Below are 27,350 nucleotides of genomic sequence, written 5' to 3' on the forward strand. Positions count from 1 at the left end.
TTTTTTCCTCTCTAAAACCCTGTATTTCCCCCCTTGTCTTCATTCTCAGTTGAAGAACTTGCTTCTTAATTGACCGATAAGTTGAAGCAGTTAGAAGCACACTTTTACAGACTCTCACCACTATATCTACCTACTTATCAGCATCTGTACTCGTATACTTTGCTTTGCCTTTAGTTGAAATATTCATGCTCCTATCTAAAACCAGTCCCTGTACCTTAGACCTCATTCTCCATATTCAGTGATATCAGTCTAGCAGTTCTCTGGTGTCGTCTGCATTATCATTCTTTTTCTTCTCTCCTGAATTTACTCTATGGCCTACAAACATACTGTTATTTTTTTTCCATCTTAAAATAAAAATGTGTACCTACTTCCTCTCTGTTACTGCTCCATTTATCTTCTCTGCATCAAAACTGTACTTGCTATCTTCTGTTTGTCTCTAACCATTCTTTCTCAAACCCATTCCAGTCAGATTTTTACCTGATATACCTACCTCTATAGCAAAACTGCTCTTGAGATCACCTTCATGAGTTCAAATCCACTGACCAATTCTCACTTAGCAGCAGCATTTGGCATAATTGATCACTCCTTACCTCCTAAATACACTGTTATTGGCTTCTGGGACTACACATACTGTTCTTGGCTTTTCTCCTATGTCACTGGTCACTCCTGAGTATACTTTGCTATCTTCTTCACTGCCTCGTAAAAGGTTTCAATTCTTGGTAGTTTTCTTTAATTATGTTCATCCTCGGGTGATATCAAATCTCAAGGACTTATGCTGATAAGTTCCAGATTTATATCTTCAGCCCAGACCCCTGTCCTATTTATATGTCTAACTGCTTACTTGACATCTTTCATGTTCAATACTTGAATTCCTGATTTTCTTTCCAAAATATGTCTTTTCATCAATGCCTCTGCTGGATAGCAACTTCATTATACTAGTTGCTCAGGCCAGAAGCCTTGAAGGCATTTTTAACTCCTCTTTTTCACACATCCCATGTTCCATCTGCCACAAAATCATTTTGACTTTATCTTCAAAATAAATGCAGAATCTGGCCATCTCTCAATGCTTGTGCCACCACGCTGGTCTGAGCCCTTGTCTCACATGGTCTCTCTTTTCAACCTTGTTACTGTCCTAATTATTCAACCTAGCAGCCAAAATGATCCATTTAAATTGTATCAGATCATCTATCCCACGCTTTGGAATGACTTTCCATTTTACCCAGAATAGAAGCCAAAGTTTTTATAATGGCCTAATTTGTCCCGTCTCCCTTTTAATCTCTGACCTATGTTACCTTTTTCCGCTCCTTGGACTTCCTTCTGCCTTAGGGCTTCCCCTCTGCCTGGAACATTCTTCCCCTAAATAGTTGCATGGCTAATTCATCTTCTGCCTCCTTGTTACACCACCCATCTCTTCTGAGTTCCCTTGTGTTCTATTTCTTTCCATTTCCACTTTCTAATGTAATTATTATGCTGTTACTTATTGTTTGTCTTCCCCTCCTGGAATGTAAATTTTGTGAAGAAGGAGCTTTTTTTGGTCTATTTTGTCCTCTAATGACCCTGAAGTACCCTGAGTGGAGCCTAACACCTAAAGCATTCAAGGAACTACTTGTTCAGTGCATGTTATGTTGATTTGAGACATGGGGGAACACGTTAGTAATGGCCTGGTGCTCTTTGAAGGCAAAGCTGAGTTTGAGTCTGGCTTAAGAGGCTGAGGCCAAATAGAAGAGATTAATAAGTGAGGTTGAGTTAAAGTGGAATGTTTATGTATAATGTTTAAGACTTTGCTTGAAAGTCTAGAATAAAAGCAATGTCCGTTAATTGTTCTGAACATGGTTTCTATTTTGCATGATATCTTATGAATAACTAGGAAAATACTAGTGAGTCTGTTTTGATGAAAGCAAATTTAATATGTTCCAGAAGTTAATACTGTTGTGAAAAACAGGCATGATATTCCTTGCTTTACCTTATGAACCTTATTCAAAGCTGCTTCTTTATATTTTTAAGTAGCAGTCATGCTACTTAAATCAAGTTTCTTTATTTCTTTTCTTTCATTTTTCTCTTTGATTACATGGATCGTGATACAATTATGAGACCAACCCTACCTTAGCATTTAAGGAAGCTTAGCACACAACAACCAGTTTCCTAATGGTGAATTTCTTAGAAGCAAAATTAAGCGTATTCTCTGCTCTTTTTGATTTGGTCTCAAATCAGGTAACAAAATCGTCAGGACAATTCTTGCTCTTAGAACAAGAATGCAAATTTAACTACTTAAAGCCAGGCAGAAAATCTTAATACTGTGTTTTTATATGGCAGTAGTATTGAGTAGATATATTTCTTCTATTATTGATATTGTATGGGTTTTTTTGTTTAAGTGTAAGTAGTTTTATTTTCTCTATTTACAGTAGGCTAAAAGCAGGAAAAGAATATGGAGGCAGATATTGTAACTCTTCGATGCAAGCTCAAAGAGGTTGAAGAAGAGCGACTAAAAGCTGCACAGTATGGTTTACAACTACTGGAGAGCCAAAGTGAATTGCAGAGTCAATTGGAGAAATGTCATAATGAAATGATGACCATGACTGAGGTGGGACTCTGGGCTCCTCTGTTTATAAGAGTGTGTTTAGCTATTGAAGATTTGTCTTAACTAGCAATTGTTATTTATATTATTTTATTCCTTCTTGATGATTTTAGATCTAGTTTTCATGCATCCGCATAACCATTGAGGGAGAATGAACTAAATGAATTCCTATTATTCTTTCCAACCCAGTGTGTTCTGAGTTTGAAAACTTGCTCTTTTTACCACATTTACCACCAGATTTTGTTTTGTCTGTACTCTTCCTAGGGGACTTCACTTGTTTCAGAGCTCTAAGTAACATCTCAGTGCGCCATGACACTACACCAAGCCCTTAGTTTTCCCGTGATGTCTAGAGTCTGGGTTTGTGTATTCAGCTGCCCACTAATGGACATCCCAAACTTAACATAAACAAAATAGGTGATTCCTTATCCACTAACCAAACATTGTCTTGCAAACTTATTAAGTAAATGTAATAGCATGTATCCAGTTGCTTGAGCCAAAAATCTAGGAGTTTTAGTCAATGTCTTTCTTTCCCTTGTTTCTCACATTTAGTCCATCAACAAGTTCTAAGAACTTGGCCTACAAAACATCTATCTATGCTCCTCCCTCCCTCGTGCAGATGACCATCATTTCTCCCCTAGACAACTACTGTAGGCTTCTGACCATGTTGCCTGCTTCCATTTTTGCTGTTCATACTGTTCATTCTTCACACAGCAGCCGAGTGGCCATGGAAAAAACACAAAAGATCATGTCACAGCCCTGCTAAAAACCATACAATGACTTTTGATTATATTTACAATAAAATCTGAGCTTACTTTGGTTTGTAGATCCCTATGTGATCTGACCTCTGCCAAACTTTGACCTCATCTCAAACCACTTTCCCTTATTCTTGGATATACTAGTCCTGCTTTATGGGTCTTACACTAGCTGTTGCCTCCTTCCAAGTTACTTATCCCTGCTCTTCATTGATTGAGTCCTCAACCTTTACGTTTCAGTTGGCTTTAGCAGACAGGCCAGCCCTGACTATGTAATGTAAAGCTGCCATTATTCACTCTTTCAATTGTCTGTTCTGCTAATTATCTCCAGATTATAAGCTTCATGAGAGAGGGAAGTTTGTCTATCTTATTCACTGCTGTATCCCGAATGCCTGGCACAAAAAAATTTATTGAACGAGTGAATGAATAAATCGGCTTAATTTAGTAAACGCTCAGTAACGTATTTAAACTTGGATCTTAAAATTGTAAATGGAGGGGGGAAAGGAGGAATTGGTAAAGGGACATGAAAATCAACTATATTGTATATTGATAAACTAAAATTAAAAAACGATTAAAAAATTATAAATAGAGCAGGTAAAAATAACTAATGAGAACCCTTATTTTCCATATAGTACTATCTTGACTATGAACTCAATGCCAGGTCATAAAGGCAAAATAAAGATTACAGATCTCTCTAATAGTAGAAAATAAAACCATGTTATACTTAATTGTTTTGAGAAATAACTTGATAATTTTAGTGTTTAACAATTAACATTTTCTTTGTCTTTAAAATAGAAAGACTTTGGGAGGAATAATATGAATGTTTCAGGTCTTTTTTCCTCTAATTTAATAGACTTTTCAATTATTTTTTAAAGCTTGTTGAAGGAGTTTGAACTGATACCCTTTTTTAGCTCTAAACTTTCCTGTGAGTAAGCAAAAGCCCTTTTAAATACTCTTTGTCTCAGCGCTGTATTCATTCTGGTAGACATTTTGTGAACGTTTCTCAGATGACTGACTACATTCTGAAAGTTAGGGCTAATTCAGTATTTCTCCTTTCACCTGTTCTACCATTTCTTCATTTTCTTCAGAGCTACAAATGGAACATCTCGTTGTCAAACTAATCATTCTCACAGGGAAAACTTAAGTGCTATTAAACCTTTCTCTGTTTTTTTCTAACAGAGATCACTTGACATGTTGACATGCTGTCGAGCACTTTTTACTTCCTGGACAGGGCATAGAAAAGCAGTTACACATCCCTAGCATGAAATTTAACACAGTCTCAAAATACACCTAAGGAGTTTATGAAGACTGATTAGCTGCAAAGTGATTCCGGGTTTAACATGTGGTTGTTACTTGGAAAGCAGCAAATGTGTGAAACAGGAATGAAACAGTTGAAGGTGAGAAATGATTAAATGTAAAAAAAAATAAGCTATTTTTATGTAATTGAACTGTAATTAAATCTGTTTTCAGAATTATGAACAAGAAAAATACACTCTTCAGAGAGAAGTTGAACTCAAGAGTCGAATGTTAGAAAGTTTGAGCTGTGAATGTGAAGCTATTAAACAACAACAGAAAATGCACCTGGAGAAATTAGAAGAACAGCTAAATAGAAGCCATGGACAGGAAGTGTATGAACTAAAAAATAAGGTTTGGGTATCTTTGTATTTCATAGCAAAAGTATTCCATGTTTATGCGGCCGTCTGTAAACTTCAGTTGGTAAAGATTTTCTTAAGTAGCTCTTAATCCAAAAAGAAACTGAGACCAAATACATATAGCAAGGATTATTAAGCCAAAATGATGATTACGACTGGTGAGATACACAGATCAGGTTACCCTGAAAAGTGTGTTCCAGAGAGGGCCAGTAGAGTTAACATTTTATAATCACAAGAAGGGGGAATGGTCAAAGGAGAGAGAGAGAAAGACAGCCCTGCCTAATTACTTTAGCAGGTGTTCTGTTGGTTGTACATGACATGTAGATTTGGGATTATTATTAGGTTACTACATGCAGGGATCTAGGATAAGGGTAATAAAAAGTATTCTAGGTTATTTTATGGCTTTCTGGCACCATTATTGCTGCTTTTAAGTAAAATGTTCTTATGATAACATTTTCCAGGACAGGTGGATATGATTTCTGACTTACTGCAGATCTCCCAAGGCACTATAATGTAACTGACCTGGTCAGAGCAGATTCTTTTGGTTATCACATCTATGAAAAATAACCAGGATCAAGGTCTCCATTATCTTAATATTGGTGGTGGGAACACTGAGAAATATGAACTTACCTAAGGGACTTGTGTAAATAATTTTTTACTAATTAAATACAACCGTTTAATTTTGGTCACTGGCTATTTGTTATGGAGTTTGAGTTTAGTGATCAGCACAGCCCTCTTGCTTATAGTGCATAGTATGGCAATCCCCTTGGAGAAAGGCTAGTCCTCTAGCCTTTACTGCAACTAGTGGTGTGCTTTGTAGTTTTGCCAATCAAACCAGTAGTTTCTTATAAATGTATGTACATTCAAACTGATGCTTTATAATTCTTTTACTAAAAGTAAACTACATATATGAGCCAATTCTCACAGTAACTCTATAAGGCAGGTACCATTATTATCTCCATATAACAGATGAGAGAGCCAGTGTTTAAACAGATTGAGTAAATTGAACACAATTAGAGAAATAGAAATTGTTAGTCAAGATTTGAACTGAAGCAGTCTGACTCCTAAGCCTGTGTTATTGAGTCACTGTACTTAGTCTAACAACATGTTATACTGGCTTTATTTCTAATATAAATAGTAAATAGACAACAATTGTTGAGTGATTTTCTATTCCTTTTTGTAACTCCCAAATACCTAGTGCTTTCAGGTTGCTTCTAAGGGAACCCAGAACTTTTGTGGCTCCTCTTAGTGTAGAGCTCATACACTCATTTTTCCAGACCCCTCTCTAACTGAAACTTGCCTGACTTTTTTCCTGTTTTCTCAGAAGTCTGTTTTCCAATTTTCAGCTTTTTGTGTAGCATCTTCTAAGATTTTTCTATTTCTATGTACCACCTATACTTTTACTTAATTTGTCATTAAATTGACTCTCTTTTAAAATGTTTTCTCTCTTTAAGTAATGATATCAATGAAATTACGTATTCCACCTGGTTTATTTTTTCCTAATGTGCAGTAAAACAGACATAAGTATCTAAATATGCTTTTGTGTAATACATAGAATCAATCTTCTTGCATATACCATTCTAGCAGGTAGTAGTCCAGCTTATCTGAAACTAATCTGATTTGAGACACTAATGACTATTAATGATGTATTTTTTTTCCTGTATGTTATTTTCATTTTAGCAGTGACTTTTGTTACCTAAACAAAAAAGAGTAATTCAGGGACTGAGTCAAGGCCAATTATAGAGATGGCTTTTTTTTGGTGGAGCAAAGAGTAAATCAATCAAATATTTTCAGTTTTACTGATGTTCTCAAATCACTTGTGCCACTTGGAGTTTTATTCATATCTTTCTTTCTTTTATTTCTCACATTTATTCTGTCAATAGGTTCTAAGAATTTGACCTACAAAATATGTATCTATGGTGCTGCCACTCTAGTCCAGACCACCATCATCTGTCTCCTATATGACTATTGCAGCCTTCTGAGCAGGTTGCCTGCTGCTGTTGTTTCCATTCATACCATTCATTCTTCACACAGCAGCCAAGTTGGTCAGCAACTCAGTGCACTTAGGTTGCTTCTAAGGAATCCAGACCTTGGATTACTCTGATTACTTGTATGGAGTTTTTCTGTGTTTATAAAACAAGGGGTGTCACTGTCTGTTAAAAAATGCCTAGCCTTGGTGGCCAAATAGGAAACCCCAGTAGTTTATGCAGTAAGTTTGGGTCAGTTAGTGATTTTTTTTTTAGAAAGAATATACCTTTCAATTTTTTTTTTTTTGCTTTAGATAGAAAAACTGAAAGTGGAATTAGATGAAGCTAGGCTTAATGAAAAGCAGTTGAAGCACCAAGTAGATCATCAGAAGGAACTCCTGTCTTGTAAATCAGAAGAACTGCGGATAATGTCTGAACGAGTGCATGAAAGCATGTCTTCAGAGATGCTGGCTCTTCAAGTTGAGCTTGCTGAAATGGAAAGTATGAAGGTAATTTTTATGGCATGTGTTTCTCAGGGTTTTTTTTTTTCCTTGCATTTTTTTGGCATGTTTTTGTTATAATTCTTATGAGCTAGTTTAAAGGCTGACATATTTCTTTGACCTTTGATCTAACTAATTAAAAAATTTCTTACAGAGTTTTTAATTTTTACGTTATTCATAATATAGCCTTAGATTACATGACCATGTAAGGCAGACTTTACCTTTAGATTAGTGAAATCTCTGGAAGAATTGAGAGGCATTTACTCTGATCCTAGTTTATGTCATGAAAGTCCAATATAAAATGTTGGTTCAGTGGAAGTTGAAATGCATGTGAACATAGTTTTCTTCATTGTAGGCTAAGGTTAATTAAAAATTAAAACCTTAAATGTATAGGGAAGAAAGTGTGGTCTCTAAAGCTTTTTATTTGGTTCCCTGCTGGAAAATTTAGTAATTTTTATTATTTTAATATGCACCTGACAGTCTTTGACTAATTCTTTAGTTTTGGTTTTGGATGTGAACCACCACTGGTAGATAAACTGACTGAAATGAAAGATTATTCAAGAGAATTTCCTCTTTTTCATTTTCTGTTGAATAGACCACCCTCAAAGAAGAAGTGAATGAACTACAATACAGACAAGAACAGCTAGAACTTCTTATTACCAACTTAATGCGTCAGGTAGACCGACTTAAAGAAGAAAAAGAGGAGCGAGAGAAAGAAGCAGTTTCTTACTATAATGCCCTAGAGGTATTATGACTGTAGTAGCATCGTCTTTTCCAACTTACAAGAAGTTGTTTTCTAGCTAATCTAATCTCTGTTAGCTAAATTGTTTTATTTTGAATTTAGAAAGCTCGTTTAGCAAATCAAGATCTTCAGGTGCAGTTGGACCAGGCACTCCAGCAAGCCTTGGATCCTAGTTGTAAAGGCAACTCTTTATTTGCAGAGGTACTTACAAGTATTGTAATGATTAAGTTGATCAATTGGCATTTCATTTACTACAAGAACAATTAAACATGTTAGTATTTTCTAGGTAGAAGATCGAAGGGCAGCAATGGAACGTCAGCTTATCAGTATGAAAATCAAGTATCAGTCACTAAAGAATCAAAATGCATTTAATAGAGAACAGATGCAAAGAATGAAGGTATATTATCACTATCAAAGGTTTATTAAACCTATTTTGTGTCAGCATCACGTACAAATATGTCCAAGAAATCATCCATTTCTTCAAGAGGTGTACTTATAGTTATTTCTAGAACTGCATGATTTCAAAAAATCAGTTTTAAAGTTTATCAAAAGATCCATTTAAAGTTTTTAGAAAACTAATCTAGGAATAAAGATTTAGTAATAATATATTTAGTGACTACTGATTTTTTGTTTGTTTTTTTTTTTAATGGTTACTCATTAGCTTTGCCACGGAGGTATAAGTCTTTCTTTGTGGAATAGGGGGAAAATAATTAAGAAGCCTTTTATTTCTTGCTCTTGGCCTGATGTCATTCTAAACACATCCCTAAGGTTCCTACGTCAGCTAAAACTAGCTCCCTCGCCATTCCTGTTCTCTTACAGAGGCTTGATATAGAATGACATTTGGATTATTCAGGGTCTCCTATCCTTGAAGCTCCTCAAGTCGAGCATATAGGCCCTTTTAATTTTAAGGGCTTTGTTGGTCATTATTTCTAGTTAAATAAGAGGTAATAGAAAAATGTGGAAGTTGGTAAGATTCTAATATTTTATCGGTCCTTACAATTCTGATCCCTGATCTGTTGGGCTTGATTCTCCTAAGGTGGTAATTGGAATCTGGAAAGGAAAGTTGCCTTCCTTTTATTCAGGCTGGTGAGTTTTACCAAAGAAATGGGAAAGATCAGTGGTTAAACTGGGGAGTTAGATGTTCTTGGGATTGAGTCATAGTTCTGTCACTCACTGGCTCTGTGACTTTGGAAAGTATTTTAACTTTTCATAGCATCAATTACCTCATCTGTAAAGTGGAGATGATAGAACTTGCCTCTTAGGATTATCCTAGAGTTAAATGAAAATGTAGTATAATACTTACATGGTATTGGCAAATGAGTAAGTGTTTTATAAACAATAGCTGTGAGTTTTATTTCTAAGGATTTCCAGACTGTGCTGTCTGGTTTACTGAAACTCTCCTCCATCTGGGAATGGATTCTTTGTAAATTTTCTCACACTTACTTTTTGTTTTCTCACAGTATTTGTTGAGCTACTACTTTTAATTTCGCAGTGTTCCATGATGTCCCAAACTCTCCTTAGAGACTAGAAGCATTATAAATCTTCTAAGGCGAAATGTGCCTAGCCTCCAATCTGAAGCAGGAACAAAAAGGATATCCTTAAAAATGTTAAAAGTCATCTTTCTTTCTTCTTCATAAACACCTGTAACCTCATATCATTGCTTGTTTTACTCAAAACTATAAACTAATTTACGCATTTTACAACTCCAGAAATTTCCAAAGGCAGAAAGGAATGCTAGATTTAGAGTCTAGGTAATTTCCTTCCGATTGCTGTGCAACTCTGGATTTAGGTAGAGTCATAATTAGGTAAGTTAAGTGCTGCTCTAAAAAAAACGAAAACAGCATTGTATGCCGAGGATGGCCTTGATATTCTGAGATTACCTTTTACCTTTGCTTTTCATCCTTGTCATTTGTACATCACATTTGTGACTGTGAGTAGCTTAATTTCCCCCACTTAACTAAAGTTAATAAAATTTTTGAGAAACCTCATCAGATCCTTAATGAGAGTTAGTGCGTATAATGTGTTGTATGTGACATTTGGCCAGGCTTATTTGTCAGTTAAGTGATGAGCTTCCAGACCACAGCCATGCAGTTCAATTTTATATTTCACAAGAGCACAAATATGTTATAGATTTCAGTTGTTGTTTATAAGTAGTCAAAATAAGTACTAAAAAATTATGTCCACAACAAAACTTATAGATGTATATGTTTTCAAATGATTAGAGATAGCTAATTAGTTTATTTTCCAAAATAAGTTCAAAGTAATGTAGTACAAAATATGAATTGTACAAAAAATACAGTTATAATTTTCCTCTCAGTTTTGTTGGGTTGTAATTTTTTTTTTCTAGTTACAAATTGCCACATTGCTACAGATGAAAGGGTCTCAAACTGAATTTGAGCAGCAGGAGCGGTTGCTAGCCATGTTGGAGCAGAAGAATGGTGAAATAAAACATCTCTTAGGTGAAATTAGAAATCTGGAGAAATTCAAGGTGTGTATAACACATAAAAATTGCAGCCAGATTTTGGTTTGAATATCTTAATATGTTTAACTTAAATAGGCTTTATTGTATAATTAACTTTTATTTTCAGTAGATTGACCTATTATAGATTGAGTATATCTAATCCAAAAATCTAAAATCCAAAATGCTCCAAAATGTGAAACTTTTTGGGCAACAACGTGATGCCACAAGTGGGAAACTCTACACTGATCTCATGTGACAGGTTATGTGTTTCATGCACAAAATTATGTAAAATATTATATAAAATAACCTTCAGACTATGTGTATTCATTTATGAAATGTAAATGAATTTCATGTTTAGACTTGAGTGCCATTCCCAGGATATCTTGTTATATATATGCAAATATTCCAAAATCTGAAAAAATCTGAAATCTAAATCACTTCTGGTCCCAAGCATTTTGGATAAGGTATACTTAAACCTGTATTTAAATTATTTTTTTCTTCTGGTCTCTTTTTGCTTTTCAGTATTTTTGACTGTTGCTTATTTTAGTAGAGCCAAACTAACCTACCCTATCTTTGTTGTTGTTGTCTGATTATTGTGTGTAAGTATCCATGTCTTCAGTGTAAAACTCAGTAAGTTTAAGCATATGTATACTCCCTTGTGATTACTGACCAGATCACCCTATAAAATATTTCTAGCCCTATGAAAAGGCTCTGCCACATCCCTTTTAAGTGAGTTCCCCCACTTCCTAACTTTGTATTAACATTACATGCACAAATACTCTTGAACTGCATTTAAATGGAATCATTTACTATCTACTCTTGTGTCTGTCTTCCACTCAACATTATGTCAGTGAGAGTTAGTCCTTTTGAGTGTTATCAGTAATTGGATTATTTTTCAATGTTGTCCACTTCCATCTTTTAATGGAGCTTTGTCACATTCTCCAACATTGTATGGCAACTTAAATTCATAGTAGAAATCTTTAATAAACTCTAAATTTGTTTCATTTTGAAACAAATTTAGAATTCTAGAAAAGCATTTCTCTAAGGAGCGTTAGTTCCTTTTAGTGGAGAATGGTATTTAGAAACCAAGATCTGGGTACTAGATGTGTTTATTGCTGTTGCAATGTCATCACTTTTAGACCCTCTCGGCAGACAGATCTAAGAGTATATGTGTGTATATTTATGCATGTGTGTATGTATGTATGTACATAAACACACACACAACGTACACACACACCACACACACACACAAACCTTGAGTCCATACTGATAACTCTAGTTTAAACCTAATTCCATAGGGTTTACTGCCTACTTCCTTTTCTGACAGTGAGAAAGCTGGTTCTTGTTGTCCTCAATATAATTGGTTATTTGCTCAATCCTAGAATGCACATGATTTTGAAATTACTAACTTACTAACTAGAGTTCAGGATTTGTTGCAGTTCTTTTTGTTTTTAGCCTGAGAATATATAGTCAAAATACTATGTTCAAAATTACATGGGTGCTTTTTTTTTTTTTTCCTCTCCACACCCCCACTTAGGTGTGCGTATGTTATTCATCTAAAATATATGTAGGTTTGTTCGTTTCTGTTCCTAGTCCATTTTATTGTACTCTTTCCATCCATTGTTGAATTTATTTACTTTTTTCAGTATGTGAAACATTGACATGTTTTAAAAATCAGAACTATTTAAAAGGGTATACTAAGAGAATTATATCTGTATCCCATTTCTTCTATTTCATGTTATTCTTACCATCTTTTCTATCCTATTTCTATTCCCCATTCCCCCACCCTTTTAGGTAACCAGTTTCATTCATTTCAGGTATAGTTCTGTTTCTTTTTTGAAAAATGAGTAGTTTTATGTATCTTTGGGGGGGGGGCAGCTGTCCTATACAGGGATCAAACCCTGTACCTTGGTTTTACCGGCACCATGCCCTAACCAACTGGCTAACCAGCCAGCTTCTATCTCTTGTTTCCTTTTTATTTTTCTGAATAAAATGTAGCATACTACTGTCTTTTGCACTTTCCTTTTTTGTCGTTTAACAATATATACTGGAAATAACTTCATCTCAGTTTATAGAAATCTTATTCATTCTTATTTACACCTACAAAGAATTCCACTGGGTGGATATATTATAGTTTAAGTCACCCATTTCCTGTGTCTAGGCATTTAGAATGTTTACAGTATTTTGAAATTACATGTAGTGCTACAAAGCACATCTTTAGTACAGATGCATTTTCTTATTGTAGGTGTTTCTCCAGGGTTAATTCCTACAGTGGGATTCTGGGTCAAAAAGTAAATGCATATGTAGTTTTGTTATATATTCCCAAACTCCTCCACGTAACTTGTACCAGTTTGCATTCCCACCAGCAGTGTATCAGAGTGCTTGTTTTTCTATAGCCTCACCAGTGGAATGTTAGAAAAATTGAATGTGATAAAAATGGAATGTGACCAAAGGATAACTTTTTAAATTTGTGCTGGTTTGATAGATGAGAAATGGTATATCAGTGTAGTTTTAATCTGTATTTCTCTAACTATGAGTGAGATTGAACATGTTTTCATATATGCAATTGTTTATTTGTGTGTGTGTGTGTCAAAAAATTTACCCATGTTTTTGACAAATATGCTTCTGTGGTTTCATGTATGCTTTCACGTTTCACATTTATACATCTGATCCGCATTGAAGTTTATTCTTGTGTATGATGTGAGGGATAATTCTAATTTTATTGTCTTCCAAATGACTAGCCAGTTGTCCTACCATCATTTATTAAAAACTCAGTCTTGGCCCAGTTATTTGAGATACCACCTTTGTCATATATCAAGTGTCCATATGTTCTTGAGTCTATTTCTAGATTTTCTCTTCTGCTCCATTAGTCTGCTTATCTGTCTGTCAGTACCACAGTGTTTTAATTATAGAGGTTTTGTGGTATGTTTTGTCTGGTATAGGACTAATTCTCCACCACACCTTTTCTTTTTCAGTATTTTCCTGGCTATTCTTACATGTTTATTTTCCTTTGTGAAATCTCATCTAATACCAAAAAAGTTTGTGGATATTTAATTAGAATTGCATTAAATTTAAATTTTTATAGATTAACTTAGGGAGCATTGATGTCTTCTCATTAACCTCCTAATGAACTAACGTTTATAAATGACAAATTTTGTGAATGTTAACAACCTCTTGGGCATTCTAAATTGTACCATTAGTATATCATAAATGTTTAAGGTTTATGTAACTTTATTTCTGTCTTTTATAAGAACTGTTGCAAGCACTGCAATTTTGGTTAAAGTTGCAGTATGTTAATTGGCAAGTATATGTGCTCCACTAGTGGATTCAGCACTACACTTTGAAAATTATGACCTTAAATCAGGGGCTTTTTACCTGCATCTCTGAAATTGCTTTCCATTTTGAAAGTGGATTTACATTTTTCCTGCTAGAGAAATTCATAGAGTTTCCATTAGAATTTCAAAGGAGTGGATATCAAATATAACTTTAAGGATCTCCTCGATTTTTCATATTTTCCAATTTATAGCTTTGTCATGAAATCTAGAATTCAGCCCAGTAAGCATTTATTTCTTCCATTTTAAAATCCAGGAGAGGGAAACATAGAACATAGGTGTGGTTAGGAACATAGGCTTTGGTGTCAGATCTGGGTTCAGATTCTCTCTTCTAGATTTACTTCCTTATGGCATCTTGAGCCAGTTTCTTTACCTATAATAGAGGAATGCTAATTCTTTTGCCAGCTTCAGAAGGCAAATAAATTAAATGTGTAGTTCTTAGCATAGTGCCTGCCAGTTAATAAGTATTCAATAAGTGGTGGTACTATTATTAATAATAAACATATACAAACCTAATTTGTTATTTATTTGAAATAACAAGAATTTTTGCTTTCTTTAGAATTTATATGAAAGTATGGAATCTAAGCCTTTGGTCAACTCTGGTGTTCTAGAAGATAACACCTACTATACAGATTTACTTCAGATAAAGCTTGATAACTTAAAGTAAGTGTTTGGGTTGGTGGATGGAAAGATCTTCACTTGCTTATTATAGGTAGTATTAGTGACTACAAATTTTTTTTTAATTGAAACATAATTGATTGTACATATCTGTGGGACAGGGCTTTGAGTATCAATCAGGATAATTCGTATATCCAGCATTACACAGTGTAATCATATTTCGTGTCCCTTTACCAATTTCTTGCTAACCCAGCCTCCTCCCCCTTCCCTTTCCCCACCTCTGGTGGTCTCAATTCTGTTCTCTCCTTTTGAAAGTTTAATGAATCGTTGTGATTGTTATATCTTTCATTCTTTTTTCCTCTTCTTAAAATATTTTTAAAATATACTTTTTATTGAAACACAGTTGACTGTACATATCTGTGGGGTACAGAGTTGAATATCAATATCTGTGTGCAGTGTGTGATGCTCAAATCGGGATAATTAGTATATTTAACATTACACAGTATAATCGTTTTTCATTGCCCTTTACCAATTCCTTCCTTATCTACCCCCTCCGTTTCCCACCTCTGGTAACCTCAGTTCTGTTCTCTCATTTTGCACATTCAATGTGTTATTGTGATTGTTGTATTTTTTTTTTCTTTTTTAAAAAATTTGTTTATTTTTGTAGCTCCCACTTATGAGTGAGGAAATGTGGTATTTCTCTTCTGTGCCTGGCTTATTTCACTTCACATAATTTTCTCTAAGTTCATTCATGTTGCTGTGAATGGCAGAATTCCATTCTTTTTTATGGCAGAGTAGTATTTCATTGAGTATATGTACCACCTTTCCCTTATTCAGTCATCCGTCGATGGACATTTAGGTTGGTTCCAACTCTTGGCAATGGTAAACAGAGTTGCGATAAACATGGGAGTGCAGGTATCTCTTCCACATGATGATTTCCATTCCTTTGGGTATATACCCAGCAGTGAGATTGCTGGATCTTATGGCAGCTCTATCTGTAGTTGTTTGAGGAACCTCCATACTGTTTTCCATAATGGCTGTACTCATTTACAGTCCCACCAACAGTGTAGGAGGATTACCCTTTCTCCCCATCCTCACCAGCGTTTGTTATTCTCTGTCTGTTTGATAATAGCCAGTCTGACTGGTATGAGATGATATTTCACTGTGGTTTTGATTTGCATTTCCCTGATGTTTAGTGATGTTGAGCATTTTTTCTTGTGTCTGTTGGCCATTTGTACGTCTTCCTTTGAGAAGTGCCTGTTTAAGTTACTTTGCCTATATTTTAATTAGGTTACTTGTTTTTTCACTGTTAATTTGTTTCAGTTTCTTGTATATTCTGGATGTTAATCCCACATTGGATGCATAGTTTGCAAATATTTTCTCCCATTCTGCAGGTTGTCTTTTCGCTCTGTTAGTTTTTTCTTTAGCCATGCAGAAGCTTTTTAGATTGATATAATCCCATTTGTTTATTTTTCTTTTGTTCCCTGTGACTTTGGGGTCTTATTCATAAAGTCTTTGCCCAGTCCTACTTCCTGAAGTGTTTCCCCTATGTTTTCATATGGGAGTTTTATAGTTTCAGATCTTATATTTAAGTCCTTAATCCATTTTGAGTTGATTTTGGTAGATGGCAAGAGGTACAGATCTAGTTTCATTCTTCTACATATGGATGTCCAGTTTTCCCAGCACCATTTATTGAAGAGGCAGTCTTTTCCTCAATGTATGTTCTTGGGGCCTTTGTCAAAAATCAGTTGGCTATAAGTATGTGGGTTGGTTTCTAGATTTTCTATTCTGTTCCATTGGTCTGAGTGTCTATTTTTATGCCAGTACCATACTGTTTTGGTTACTATAGCTTTGTAGTATAATTTGAAGTAAGGTAGTGGTATGCCTCTGTCTTTATTTATTTAGTTATTTTTGCTCAGGATTGCTTGGCTATTCAGGGTCTTTTCTTGTTCCAGGTGAATGTTAAGATTGTTTTTTCTGTTTCTGTGAAGAATGCCATTTAGTGTTTTGATGAGGATTGCATTGAATCTCTAGATTGCTTTGGGTAGTATGGACATTTTCACAATGTTAATTCTTCCAATCCTAGAGCATGGACTGTCTTTCCATCATTTTGTGTCCTCTTTAATTTCTTTCAACAGGGATTTGTACTTTTTGTTGTAGAGACCTGTCACTTCCTTGGTTAAATTGATTCCTAGGTATTTTATTTTTTTGGTGGCTGTTATAAATGGGCTTGCTTTCTTGATTTCATTTTCTGCTAGTTTGTTGTTGGAGTATTAAAATGGTACTGGTTTTTGCATGTTGATTTCATATTCTGCAATTTACTGAAATCATTTATCAGCTCTAAGAGTTTTTCAGTAGAGTCTTTAGGTTTTTCAAATATAATATCATGACATCTGTAAACAGGGACAGTTTGATTTTATCTTATTCTTTTTCTGTATGGACGCCCTTTATTTCTTTCTCTTGCATGATTGCTGTGGGTAGTACTTCTACTGTGTTAAATAGGAGTGGTGGGAGTGGGCATCCTTGTTTTGTTCCTGTTATTAAGGAAAAAGCCTTCAGCTTTTCCCCATTCAGTATGATATTGGCAGTGGGTTTGTCGTATGTGGCTTTTATTGTGTTAAGATACTTTCCTTCTATACCCAATTTGCTTAAAGTCTTCATCATGAAGAGATACTGAATTTTGTCAAATGCTTTTCTGTGTCTATTAAGATAATCATGTTTTTTTGTCCTTGATTTTGTTGATGTGGTGTATCACATTTATTGATTTGCATGTGTTAAACCATCCTTACATCCCTGGGATAAATTGCACTTAATCCTGGTGTATACTTTTTTTTTTTGATGTGTTGCTGTATTCTGATTGCTAATATTTTGTTGAGAATTTTTGCATGTGTTCATCAGAGATATTGGCCTGTAGTTTTCTTTTTTGTTGTATCTTTGTCTGGTTTTGGTATCAGTGATGCTGGCCTCATAGAATGAATTTGGGAGAATGGCCTTTGTTTCAGTTTTTTGGAATAATTTGAAGAGAATTGGTATTGATTCCTCTTTAAAGGTTTGATCGAATTCAGCAGTAGAGACATCTGGTCTTGGGCTTCTGATTACTGCTTCAATTTTGTTGCTTATTATTGGTTTGTGCATATTTCCTGTTTTCTCTTGGTTCAGACTTGGTAGTTTCTATGTGTCCAAAAATTTATCCATTTCCTCCAGATTTTGAAATTCATTGACATACGGTTTTTTATAATAGTCTCTAATGATTTTTTGTATTTCTGTGCTATTGGTTGTAATGTGTCCTTTTTCATTTTGATTTTTATTTGGGTCTTCTCTTCTTTTTTTAGTTAGCCTAGCTAATGGTTTGTCTATTTTGTTTATCTTCTCAAAAAATCAAGTTTTTGTTTCATTGATCTTTTGTATCATTTTTTGGGTCTCTATTTCATTTATTTCTGCTCTGATCTTAATTATTTCTTTCTGTCTATGAATTTGGGGATTGGATTGTTCCTATTTTTCTAGTTTTTTGAGGTGTAGCATTAGGTTGTTTATTTGAAGTATTCTTTTTATATAAGCATTTATTGCAATAAACTTCCCTCTTAGTGCTGCTTTTACAGTATCCCATAGGTTTGGGTATATGTGTTCATTTTCATTAATTTCAAGAAATTTTTTGATTTCCTCTTTAATTTTTTATTGGACACATAGGTCATTTGGGAGCATGTTGTTTAATTTCCATGTATTTGTATAGTTTCCTAAGTTTTGCTTGTTATTGATTTCAAAGTTTAAACCACTGTGGTCTGAAAAGATACTTGAAATGATTTCAGTTTTTTAAAATGTGTTGAGACTTGATTTGTGTTCTAACATTTAGTCTATCCTGGAGAATGTTCCTTGGGCTGATGAGAAGAATGTATATTCTGTAGTTGTTGGATGAAATGTTCTGTAGCTATCTGCCAGGTCCGGTTAGTTAAAGTGTAGTTTAAATTCTGTGTTTCTCTGTTGATTTGTTGACTAGGTGATCTTTCCAATGCTGAGAGAGGGATGGATGTTCAGTCCCCAACTATTATTGTGTTGGGGTCTGTCTCTTGTTTTATGTCTAATAGAGTTTGCTTTATATATCTGCATGCTCCAGTGTTGGGTGCATAAATGTTTATAATTGTTATGTCTTCTTGCTGGTTAGATCCCTTTATAATGATAAAGTGATAGAGTGATAAACTGATATAATGAGATAGTGCCCTTCTTTGTATCTTTTCTTGGTTCAAAGTCTATTGTATCTGATGTAGGAATAGCTTCTCCTGCTCCTTTGGTTTCCATTTGTGTGGTATATATTTTTCCATCCCTTCACTATTAGTCTGTGTGTCTTTATAGGTTAGTTGAGTCTCTTGAAGACAGCATGATTTGGGTCTAGCATTTTAATTCAGTCAGTCTGTGTCTTTTGAGTGGGGATTTTAATCCATTTACATTTAGAGTAGTTATTGAAAGGTATTGTCTTCTGGCATTTTCTCCATTTTCCTTTGGATATTTTAAGTATTTTTTGTTTCTTTCTTCCCCTTTTATTGTTTGTCTTCAATATTTGGTAGTTTTTTGACATGGTATGATTTAGTTTCTTTCTCTTTCTTGTTTGCATTTTTGTTCTGCCAGTGCATTTTGTTCTTTCTTGTGTATTTGTGGTAATGATTATTGTTTTTTAGGATTCCAGATGCAGGACTCCCTTGAGGATATCTTGCAGGTCTGGTTGTGAGGTGCACTCCCACTATTTTTGTTTGGGAAATATACTATATCTCCCACATTTCTGAAAGATAGCCTTGCTGGGTATAGTATTCTTGTTGGGCACGTTTTTTTTTTTTTATTTTAGTATCTTGGGTATATCATCCTATTTTCTTCTGCCCTGTGGAGTTTATGTTGAAAATTCTGCTGTTAGTCTGATGGGGACTACCTTATAGGCAACTTGATGACTTTATTTTGCTGTTTTTAAAATTCTCTCTTTGTCTTTGAGTTTTGCCATTTTGATTATAATGTGTCTCGGGGAGGATCTTTTTGGGTTAAATCTGTTTGGGGATCTTTAAGCCTCCTGGGTTTGAAGGTCATGTCTCTCCCTATACCTGGGAAGTTTTCCATTATTATTTAATTGAATAGGTTTTCAATGCCTTTTCTTTCTCCTCCCCTTCTGGAACTCCCATGATTCAAATGTTTGTTCACTTATGGTTTTCTGCTAGCTCTCTTAGATTTTCTACTTTTTAAAAAAATTCTTTTTTTCTTTTTTTTTGGTCCACCTGGGTTATTTCAAAAAGACCATCTTCAAGATTAGATATTCTTTCTTCTGCTTGCTCTATCCAGCTGGTTAAGCTCTCAGTTGTTTTTTATTTCATTGAATGAATCCTTCATTTCCAGGAGTTCTGCTACATTCTTTTTTAAGGTATTAATCTCCTTGTAAATTTCCTTCTTTATATCCTGGATACATTTTATCATTTCATTGTGTTGTCTGAGTCTTCTCATGTATCATTGAGTTTCCTTAATATTGTTACTTGGAATTACTTTTCAGTCATTTCAAGGGTTTCTTGCTCTATGGGGTCTGGTACTTGAGAATTACTATATTCCTTTGGTGGTGTCATATTTTGTTCTTTTTTTTCATATTTCTGGTATCTCTACATTGACGTCTGGTCATTTTGTACACGGTGGCATCTTCTATCATATGGGCTTTGAGTAGAGAGACCTCTTCTTCTTTTTCCAGACTCTGCTGGTTATTCTCCTTGTGTCAGTGCAGTTGAGTGGTCAGTGGGCTACCTGCACGGTGGCCATGGTTGCTGCTGTAGGAACAAGCTGCTCATGTGGCAGCAGTGTCTGTGGCTGATCACCCACGCAGAAGTGGTGTTTGTGGCAGTGGCAGGGGGTGCCGTCCCCAGGCATGCTTTTGCCTTCTTTTGGATGGGCCGCCATGGCTCCTGGTGAGGTCTCTGGGAGCACTCCTGCCTTCTCTTTGGTGGGGGGCTGCCCATGGCTCCTGGTGAGGTCACCAGGTGCGCTCCTACCTTCCGTTGGGTGGGGGGCTGCCTTCTAGTGACTACAAAATTTTGTTTTGAAATTTTTGAAAGAAAATTCTATAAAGGAAAGGCAACAAAAATATCTTTGTGTATACATGAATTTTATTCAAGATATAATAATTGCTGATTTTTGAAGAAAAAGTGCTTTCAACAAATAATTGAATGTTATTTCTTTGTGTTTAGCTTTTTAGATTGGTAAATGAAAAGAACTTTTACAGAGAGAATGTTCTTATAATCCAAATTTTTTGAGAATAAATATCATGTAATTTAAAACTTAAATTTTTTATGTGTGAATAAATTTGTAAAAGATTATTTCCCCTTACTTCATTTCCTTTGAAGAATGCATGGTCTTTTAAAAAATTTGTGAGTACTGTTGTTAAAGTTGTTTATTGTTTCTTTCTTAGTAAAAACCCCAGAAAAATGTATTTTTAATTAAAAGTTCAAATGTGCAATAAAATATTTATACTAATCGCTACTTTTATTATACTGTATGGTATCTTAATATTCTTTTTCTCCTTTTTTATTATTATTATAGCAAAGAAAATGAAAGTACTAAAGGTGAATTGTCAGTACAGCGAATGAAAGCATTATTTGAGAGCCAGCGGGCTCTAGATATTGAGCGAAAACTTTTTGCAAATGAAAGATGCCTCCAGCTTTCAGAAAGTGAAAATATGAAACTGAGAGCTAAACTAGATGAATTAAAACTGAAGTATGAACCTGAAGGTATATATTTCTCATATATTTTTGTTTTTTAAATCACAAGTAATTCTGAAAAATTTTTTCAAAATTTTTTTTTACTATAGAATTATGCAAATCCCATTACAAACTTATTTGTGGTTATATACCTAAAACTTAATGCTGTAAAATGTGTAGGAAAATAGAGAACTGGATGCTGGTTATGCATGAATATAATATGTATTCTTTTGGATATCTAAATTTATCATACTTTAGAAACTTAACCATTGAAACTTTTCCATTAAAGATTGCAGCATCTTATGTCTTAGAAGAATTAAATTTTATTGAAGCAGCTGGTAATTTTGTTAAAGAGCTATACTAGTTAGGACTGTTTACAGAAAACCTAAAATAATGAAGACTTAAACAAGATAGGTATTTATTCCTCCCCTAATGAAAGTTTGGAGGAGGCGTTTTAGGACTGGCAAAGCACTCCACAATGTCAGGATTCAAGCTCCTTATGTGTTGTTGGTTTGCTGCCATCTCATTGAGTAGAATTCATTGTGTGGCCTCACCTGCCTCAGGAAAGGCTGAGAAATTCAGTCTTGATTCACAGGGGCTATGCTCCTAACTAAATTTGGGGAATTTTATTATTAAGGAAGAACAGTAAGACAGATAATAAGGGAACATCTAGCAAGTCTAATCACTGAGATAGAGAATAGCCTAGCCGTGCAATCTCTCTGTCTTATATACTACAAAGAGTGTATTTTGCTGTATATAAATTAAAAAGGAAAACAAATAGCCAAATGTAAAGAAGTATAAGAATGTGATGGTTCTAAGCTCCCCCTGCCCAAAAAGTGTCATTACATGTTTTAGGTTAACAATTCTCAACCAGTTTTTGCACATACAGTGTTCATGTGCCTAACTCTCTTCATTATTGTCTCAGTGAACTGCAGTGGTTCTCCACAATAGTGGGGAGGTTTTGACACAATGAGAAGATTTTTATACAGTTAAAAAGGCTTCTTTTTCTCTCATTATTTTTCTCTTTCCTATTCTAATAGGCTCCCCAGATTAAGAATTATTTATTATGAATTTCAAAGGTTTGCTGAACTGAACAAACCAAAGAGACAGGAGAAAGGGTACTAAATCCAGACAATGTGAATTTCAAAGGCGCAGTGGAAGAGAAAGGGGAAAGAATGATCTAAATGCAACAGTGTAGAGCAAGAGCACCATCTCCTCCTCCTACCATGGTTCCTCAGACTCCACTAATATTTTGATTTTGAAAATGAAACACACATTGTTATAGTGGTACGGAAAAGATATTAGAGCAGTTACCCAGTGACTGTATGTGACCTGTGTAGGACATAGAATGATGTTAGGCCATGAGGATAGAAGGCTATTTCAGTCATCAGTGTGAGATATATCGTGGTTGGATTGGGGTGGTATCCATCATAGAAGTAGTCAGATTCTGAATATATTTTGTAGGTGGAGCTAAGAGGCATAAATTACCAATATTTAGAGAGTCTGGCCTGTTTTTATCATTTAATCGTTACAACATGTAAAATTGAGTGAAGTGGGTGCTTTTAATCCCTATTTTAAAGATGAAGCAAATGAAGCTCAGAAAAGGTACTCAGGGTCACCCAGCTGCTAAGTGCTAGTACTAGGACTTGAATCTGGACTTCTTGACTCTTTGCCACTGCATCCTCATCTCCATGCTGAGATCTTATGAACCCTACACCCTTTGCAATTTTTATCAAAACACCAGGAAAGAACAAAGTGTTCATTCCTAGAACCAAATATATTGAGTTCCCAAGGAAAAATTTATAGCCAGATAAATTTGAAAAGATAGCTGATGATATCCATGAAAAAGAAAAGATAAAAGTTAAAAACGATTTATTTCTGTAAATAGATTAGTGGATTTTAAAAGAATGGGAAAAAGTGTATATATAATTGGTTCTACTTCTTTACGTTGTGACTTTGTTTTCATTCATTGACTGGGTTTTTTTTTTTTTTTTAATGGTTTTTATTCTCAGAGACACCTCAAGTGCCTGTACTCAAAAAGAGGCGTGAGGTGCTGCCTGTGGATGTAGCCAACCGTAAAGATGTGTGTGCCGATAGTGCTGTCGGGGAAGAAGTTTACAGACTACTGCCTCAGAAAGAGGAGACACAGTCCTGTTCTAACAATTTAGAAGATAACAACTTGCAGTTAGAAAAATCAGTTTCTGTAAACACACCAGTAGTCACCCGCTCACCTCACAAAAATCTGTCCATGGATATCCTGCCGAAGAAAGAGAAGAAATGTGTGAAACTCATAGGAGTTCCATCTGACTCTGAGGCCTTAAGTGAAAGAAGTGGAAACACCCCACACTCTTCCAGGTCAGTGTCCTCTTTTCTTCAAGGCAACCAGCAGACTGCTCCATCTCTCCTCTCCTGCTGCATGAACTGTGCTATCTGTTTCTTTATCTATTTTCTTAGCATTGCATGCAGTGTAATTCCCCAGTTTCATCTGCCTGTCTTCAACTTTTCCAAAACTTTAAGAAAGATGAAAATGATTGCAAGGGGAAAGAACTCCCGAATAAGGAAGTTATTTTAAAAAGTTACACTTTTCTGTTTCATGAAACAGAAATATCACAGTCTAAATTCTGAATGTTTTGTCAGTTTGAATAAATGTACTGGTATTTTCTTTTTGGTTCATGAGTGACCATGAAAGAAAAATTAACTTACCTTCTCAAAGGGCTTTCCAGTAGTCTAAGAAATTTCAGTCTAGAAAACTTAGGCAAAATTTATTCTGGCTTTTGAAGTTGTTTATCCTAAGCCTTCAAGAATGGGCTTATTTTGACATTTTTAAGTATCAAAACTAATTCATTTTCATTGTTTCCAAAACATGAAAGCCTCCAGTTTCTGCATAATTGAGCTTGTGACTAAAAGAAGTGTCAGATATGTGTGTCTGAAGGAATTATTAATGTTCCAGGGGCCTTGTCCTTTAAAAAAATAAAAATAATAGGGGTCAGAAAGTAAGCGAAAGTAAATGGAAGGGGAAGGTAGGCAACAGTGGCTGAGGCCAGAGTTCTGGCTGCGCACAGCAGGACCAAGAGTCGGATAAAAAGAGAAGTGAATGAGGAAAACGGAGAGAATGAAAGAAAGATGAAGGATATCTGTGTGCAGATGGAATGAGAGATGCATTTAAAATAAATATCTTTAGACATTTAAAAAATTAAACATTGATGTGACAATAACTAGCTTAGATTGTCTCTTATGAAATGAGATCTTTAAGGTGCTGCTATGGTTGCATCAGTCTTAGATGAATACAGAATAAGACATTTTACTAATGTGCATTTGAGTAGAAAGAGTAAGACACATCGTATGTAAAAGGACTTCCTTGTATGTTTTGTCTGATTTCCCTTCAGGTGTTCAGTGCTCTAAATGTACTACTCAATAATCAAAGCACTTTAGCAGTGTTACCTGTTATTATTATCCTAAGAGTAATTTATTACTCCCTTACTTGAATTTTTATATAATAATGTTATAACCTATAATTTACATGAAATAATAGCTTGATATTCTTAATGAAAAATTAACTTCAAATGATTGATACCTGATATATATATACATATACATGTTTCCAAATAGTTCTGAAATGAATTCAGCTTATTATGCTTGTTTATTTGTGATTCATTGTGTAAGTGTGCTTGACCAGTGGAAGTGGATTTCCATAAGTGATCGGGGCCAGCCTTGCTATCTGTGTTGTCTTTGTTTCTTTTTCTGCCTTTTTTTGCTTGGTAAAAATTACTTAAGCAAGTATATATAGCTAATCATTTGACTGAAGTTCAGTAGCACGTTGGAAAATGTTTGTCTTGCTAATTAAACAAAAACAAATAAAAAACAACAAAACGTTTGTTTTTGTGTGTGTGTGTGAGTCCATCTACTAACTTAAGATGTTTCTAGCCTTTTGTTTTCTGCATGCTTAAATTAAACACAATCCTAAGATAAATTTGTAACATTAAATATTGGTTTGTTTGGGAATTTCACTATTGCATGCTCTTTGAATTTAATGTTTTGCTGTAAAGAATCTTTACAGGTCTTTTAAATCTCTCTCCAACTGTTTATTTTTTCTTTAATTATTCTGCTAGTTGAAACTCAGTTTGAGGTTTTTTTTTTTTTTTTTTTTTAATGAGACAAATAGACATTTGTTCATGCAGCCAGGATTCCGTGTTATTTTTATGTTGGTCTTAGACTTTTGTATGTCATGTTAACATTAAATACTGCTCTAGCATTTTAATTTTTGTGTTAGGTGTGCTTATCATGATAGGCAACCCATCATATTTTAATACTTTAATTTAGGCATTGTTACGACATTTAATCAACCTTAAAGATCTTCTTTAGACATTTAAAAAATTAAGCCCATTGATATAAAAAGGTTCCTTTAGAGTGTCAGTGACTTAGTATTCTTTTTTTAAAATTGATGTGTAATGATTGTACATATTTATGAGGTATAGAGTGATATTTTGATGCATGTACACAATGTGTAATGATCAAATCAGTATAATTAACATATCTATCAGACATTCATCATTACTTTATGTTGGGAACATTCAAAATCCTCTCTTATAGCTATTTGGAAATATACAATAAATTGTTAATTATAGGGTGACTTAGTATTCTTAATGGTATGGGAGTTAACTATAATTTTTTTCTTTATATATATAAAATATATCACCATGCCTCATTGAAGGCCCGTTATACTAGTGTTTTGTTTCCTCTTTAATTTTTCTTAACCACATTTGAATTCAGAGTGGATGCTTTAATACCTGTAGGTTAGCTGCTGAATCAAGGCTTCAAACAGAAATTAAAGAAGGGAAAGAAACTGCAAGCAAATTGGAAAAGGAAACTTGTAAGAAATCACACCCTATTCTGTACGTGTCCTCCAAATCAACTCCAGAGACCCAATGCCCTCAACAATAAAGACTTTTTCTTTAATAAGAGTATGTACCACTTGCCCAAAAGGTTACTGTCGAGCTTAGTTAAGATGGTCTTTATCTGAGGTATACCACTTCCTGGGTTATTTATATCTACTCATCATACCAGGACCTGGTATTTTTATGTTCCTTTGACCAAGTGTTCAAAATCTAGTTGTGATTCTAACCCAAAGAGTTCCTTCCATGATGACCCTTCACAGAGCTTCTGTGAATCACAGTGAATAAACTGTTAACTGAAGGAAAATGTTATAATTAATATAAATCTATTTGTTGCATTGTATGTGGATTTCTAAGTGATGTGAAACTTAAGTAACCTACCTTCAGAGCCATATATTTGAAAAGAGAACACTTGAATCATTAACTATTATATTTTCCTATGTACTTTTTAATGAACTTGGTTTTTCACTATGTTGTAAAAATAAAAACTTGGTTTAGAAGTATACATTATATTGTTTCAGGATATTTTCAGTATTTAATTGCATGTTCTCTTTGTATTCATATATATGATTTAAATTTTGTCTTAACGCATATGAAACAAGTCATTTTGAAATTTAAAATAAAGCTGCAATAATTTCTCTCCTTTCTGGTTTCTTACTCTGTATAGATAACAGGATGCTATCAAAAGGAAATAAAGGAAGGGAAAAAAAAGAATCCTCAAGGATTCTTAGTCCCTGATACATATAACTTTATATATTTTATATATGATTTTATTTACATGTATAATTACATGTACTTATATATATATATATACACACACACAGATGGTTCCCAACTTACGATGGTGTGACTTGATTTTTCAGCTTTATGGTGGTGCAAAAGTGATATGCATTCCATAGAAATCATACTTTGAGTATATAATCATTCACTTTTAGTACAGTATTTAATTAATTACATGAAATATTCAACAATTTATTATAAAATAGACTTTGCATTAGATAATTTTGCACAACTGAGGCTAATGTAAGTGTTCTGAGCACATGTAAGGTAGGCTAGGCTAAGCTATGATGTTTGGTAGGTTAGGTGTATTTAATGCATTTTGGAATTATGATATTTTCAACTTATGGTGGGTTTATCATTAGTTGA

At 34.4% G+C, this 27,350-nt stretch overlaps 1 protein-coding gene across 1 annotated transcript in view; it reads left to right on the plus strand.

The window, feature by feature from the left end:
- The window catches only part of SPDL1 (spindle apparatus coiled-coil protein 1), a 28,365-nt gene extending 1,760 nt beyond the window's left edge, over positions 1 to 26,605 (plus strand). The window contains exons 2-12 of the mRNA XM_063087291.1: positions 2,403 to 2,581; positions 4,798 to 4,974; positions 7,261 to 7,455; positions 8,042 to 8,191; positions 8,291 to 8,389; positions 8,475 to 8,585; positions 10,536 to 10,676; positions 14,541 to 14,644; positions 21,155 to 21,342; positions 23,325 to 23,667; positions 26,106 to 26,605. Coding sequence (XP_062943361.1) covers positions 2,426 to 2,581; positions 4,798 to 4,974; positions 7,261 to 7,455; positions 8,042 to 8,191; positions 8,291 to 8,389; positions 8,475 to 8,585; positions 10,536 to 10,676; positions 14,541 to 14,644; positions 21,155 to 21,342; positions 23,325 to 23,667; positions 26,106 to 26,253 — 1,812 coding nt within the window. The 5' untranslated portion in view covers positions 2,403 to 2,425 and the 3' untranslated portion in view covers positions 26,254 to 26,605. The remainder of the gene's footprint in view (positions 1 to 2,402; positions 2,582 to 4,797; positions 4,975 to 7,260; positions 7,456 to 8,041; positions 8,192 to 8,290; positions 8,390 to 8,474; positions 8,586 to 10,535; positions 10,677 to 14,540; positions 14,645 to 21,154; positions 21,343 to 23,324; positions 23,668 to 26,105) is intronic.
- Positions 26,606 to 27,350: the final 745 nt, after the last annotated feature.

This window comes from Cynocephalus volans, chromosome 2 (assembly GCF_027409185.1).
Source record: "Cynocephalus volans isolate mCynVol1 chromosome 2, mCynVol1.pri, whole genome shotgun sequence".
Classification (NCBI taxonomy): Eukaryota; Metazoa; Chordata; class Mammalia; order Dermoptera; family Cynocephalidae; genus Cynocephalus; species Cynocephalus volans.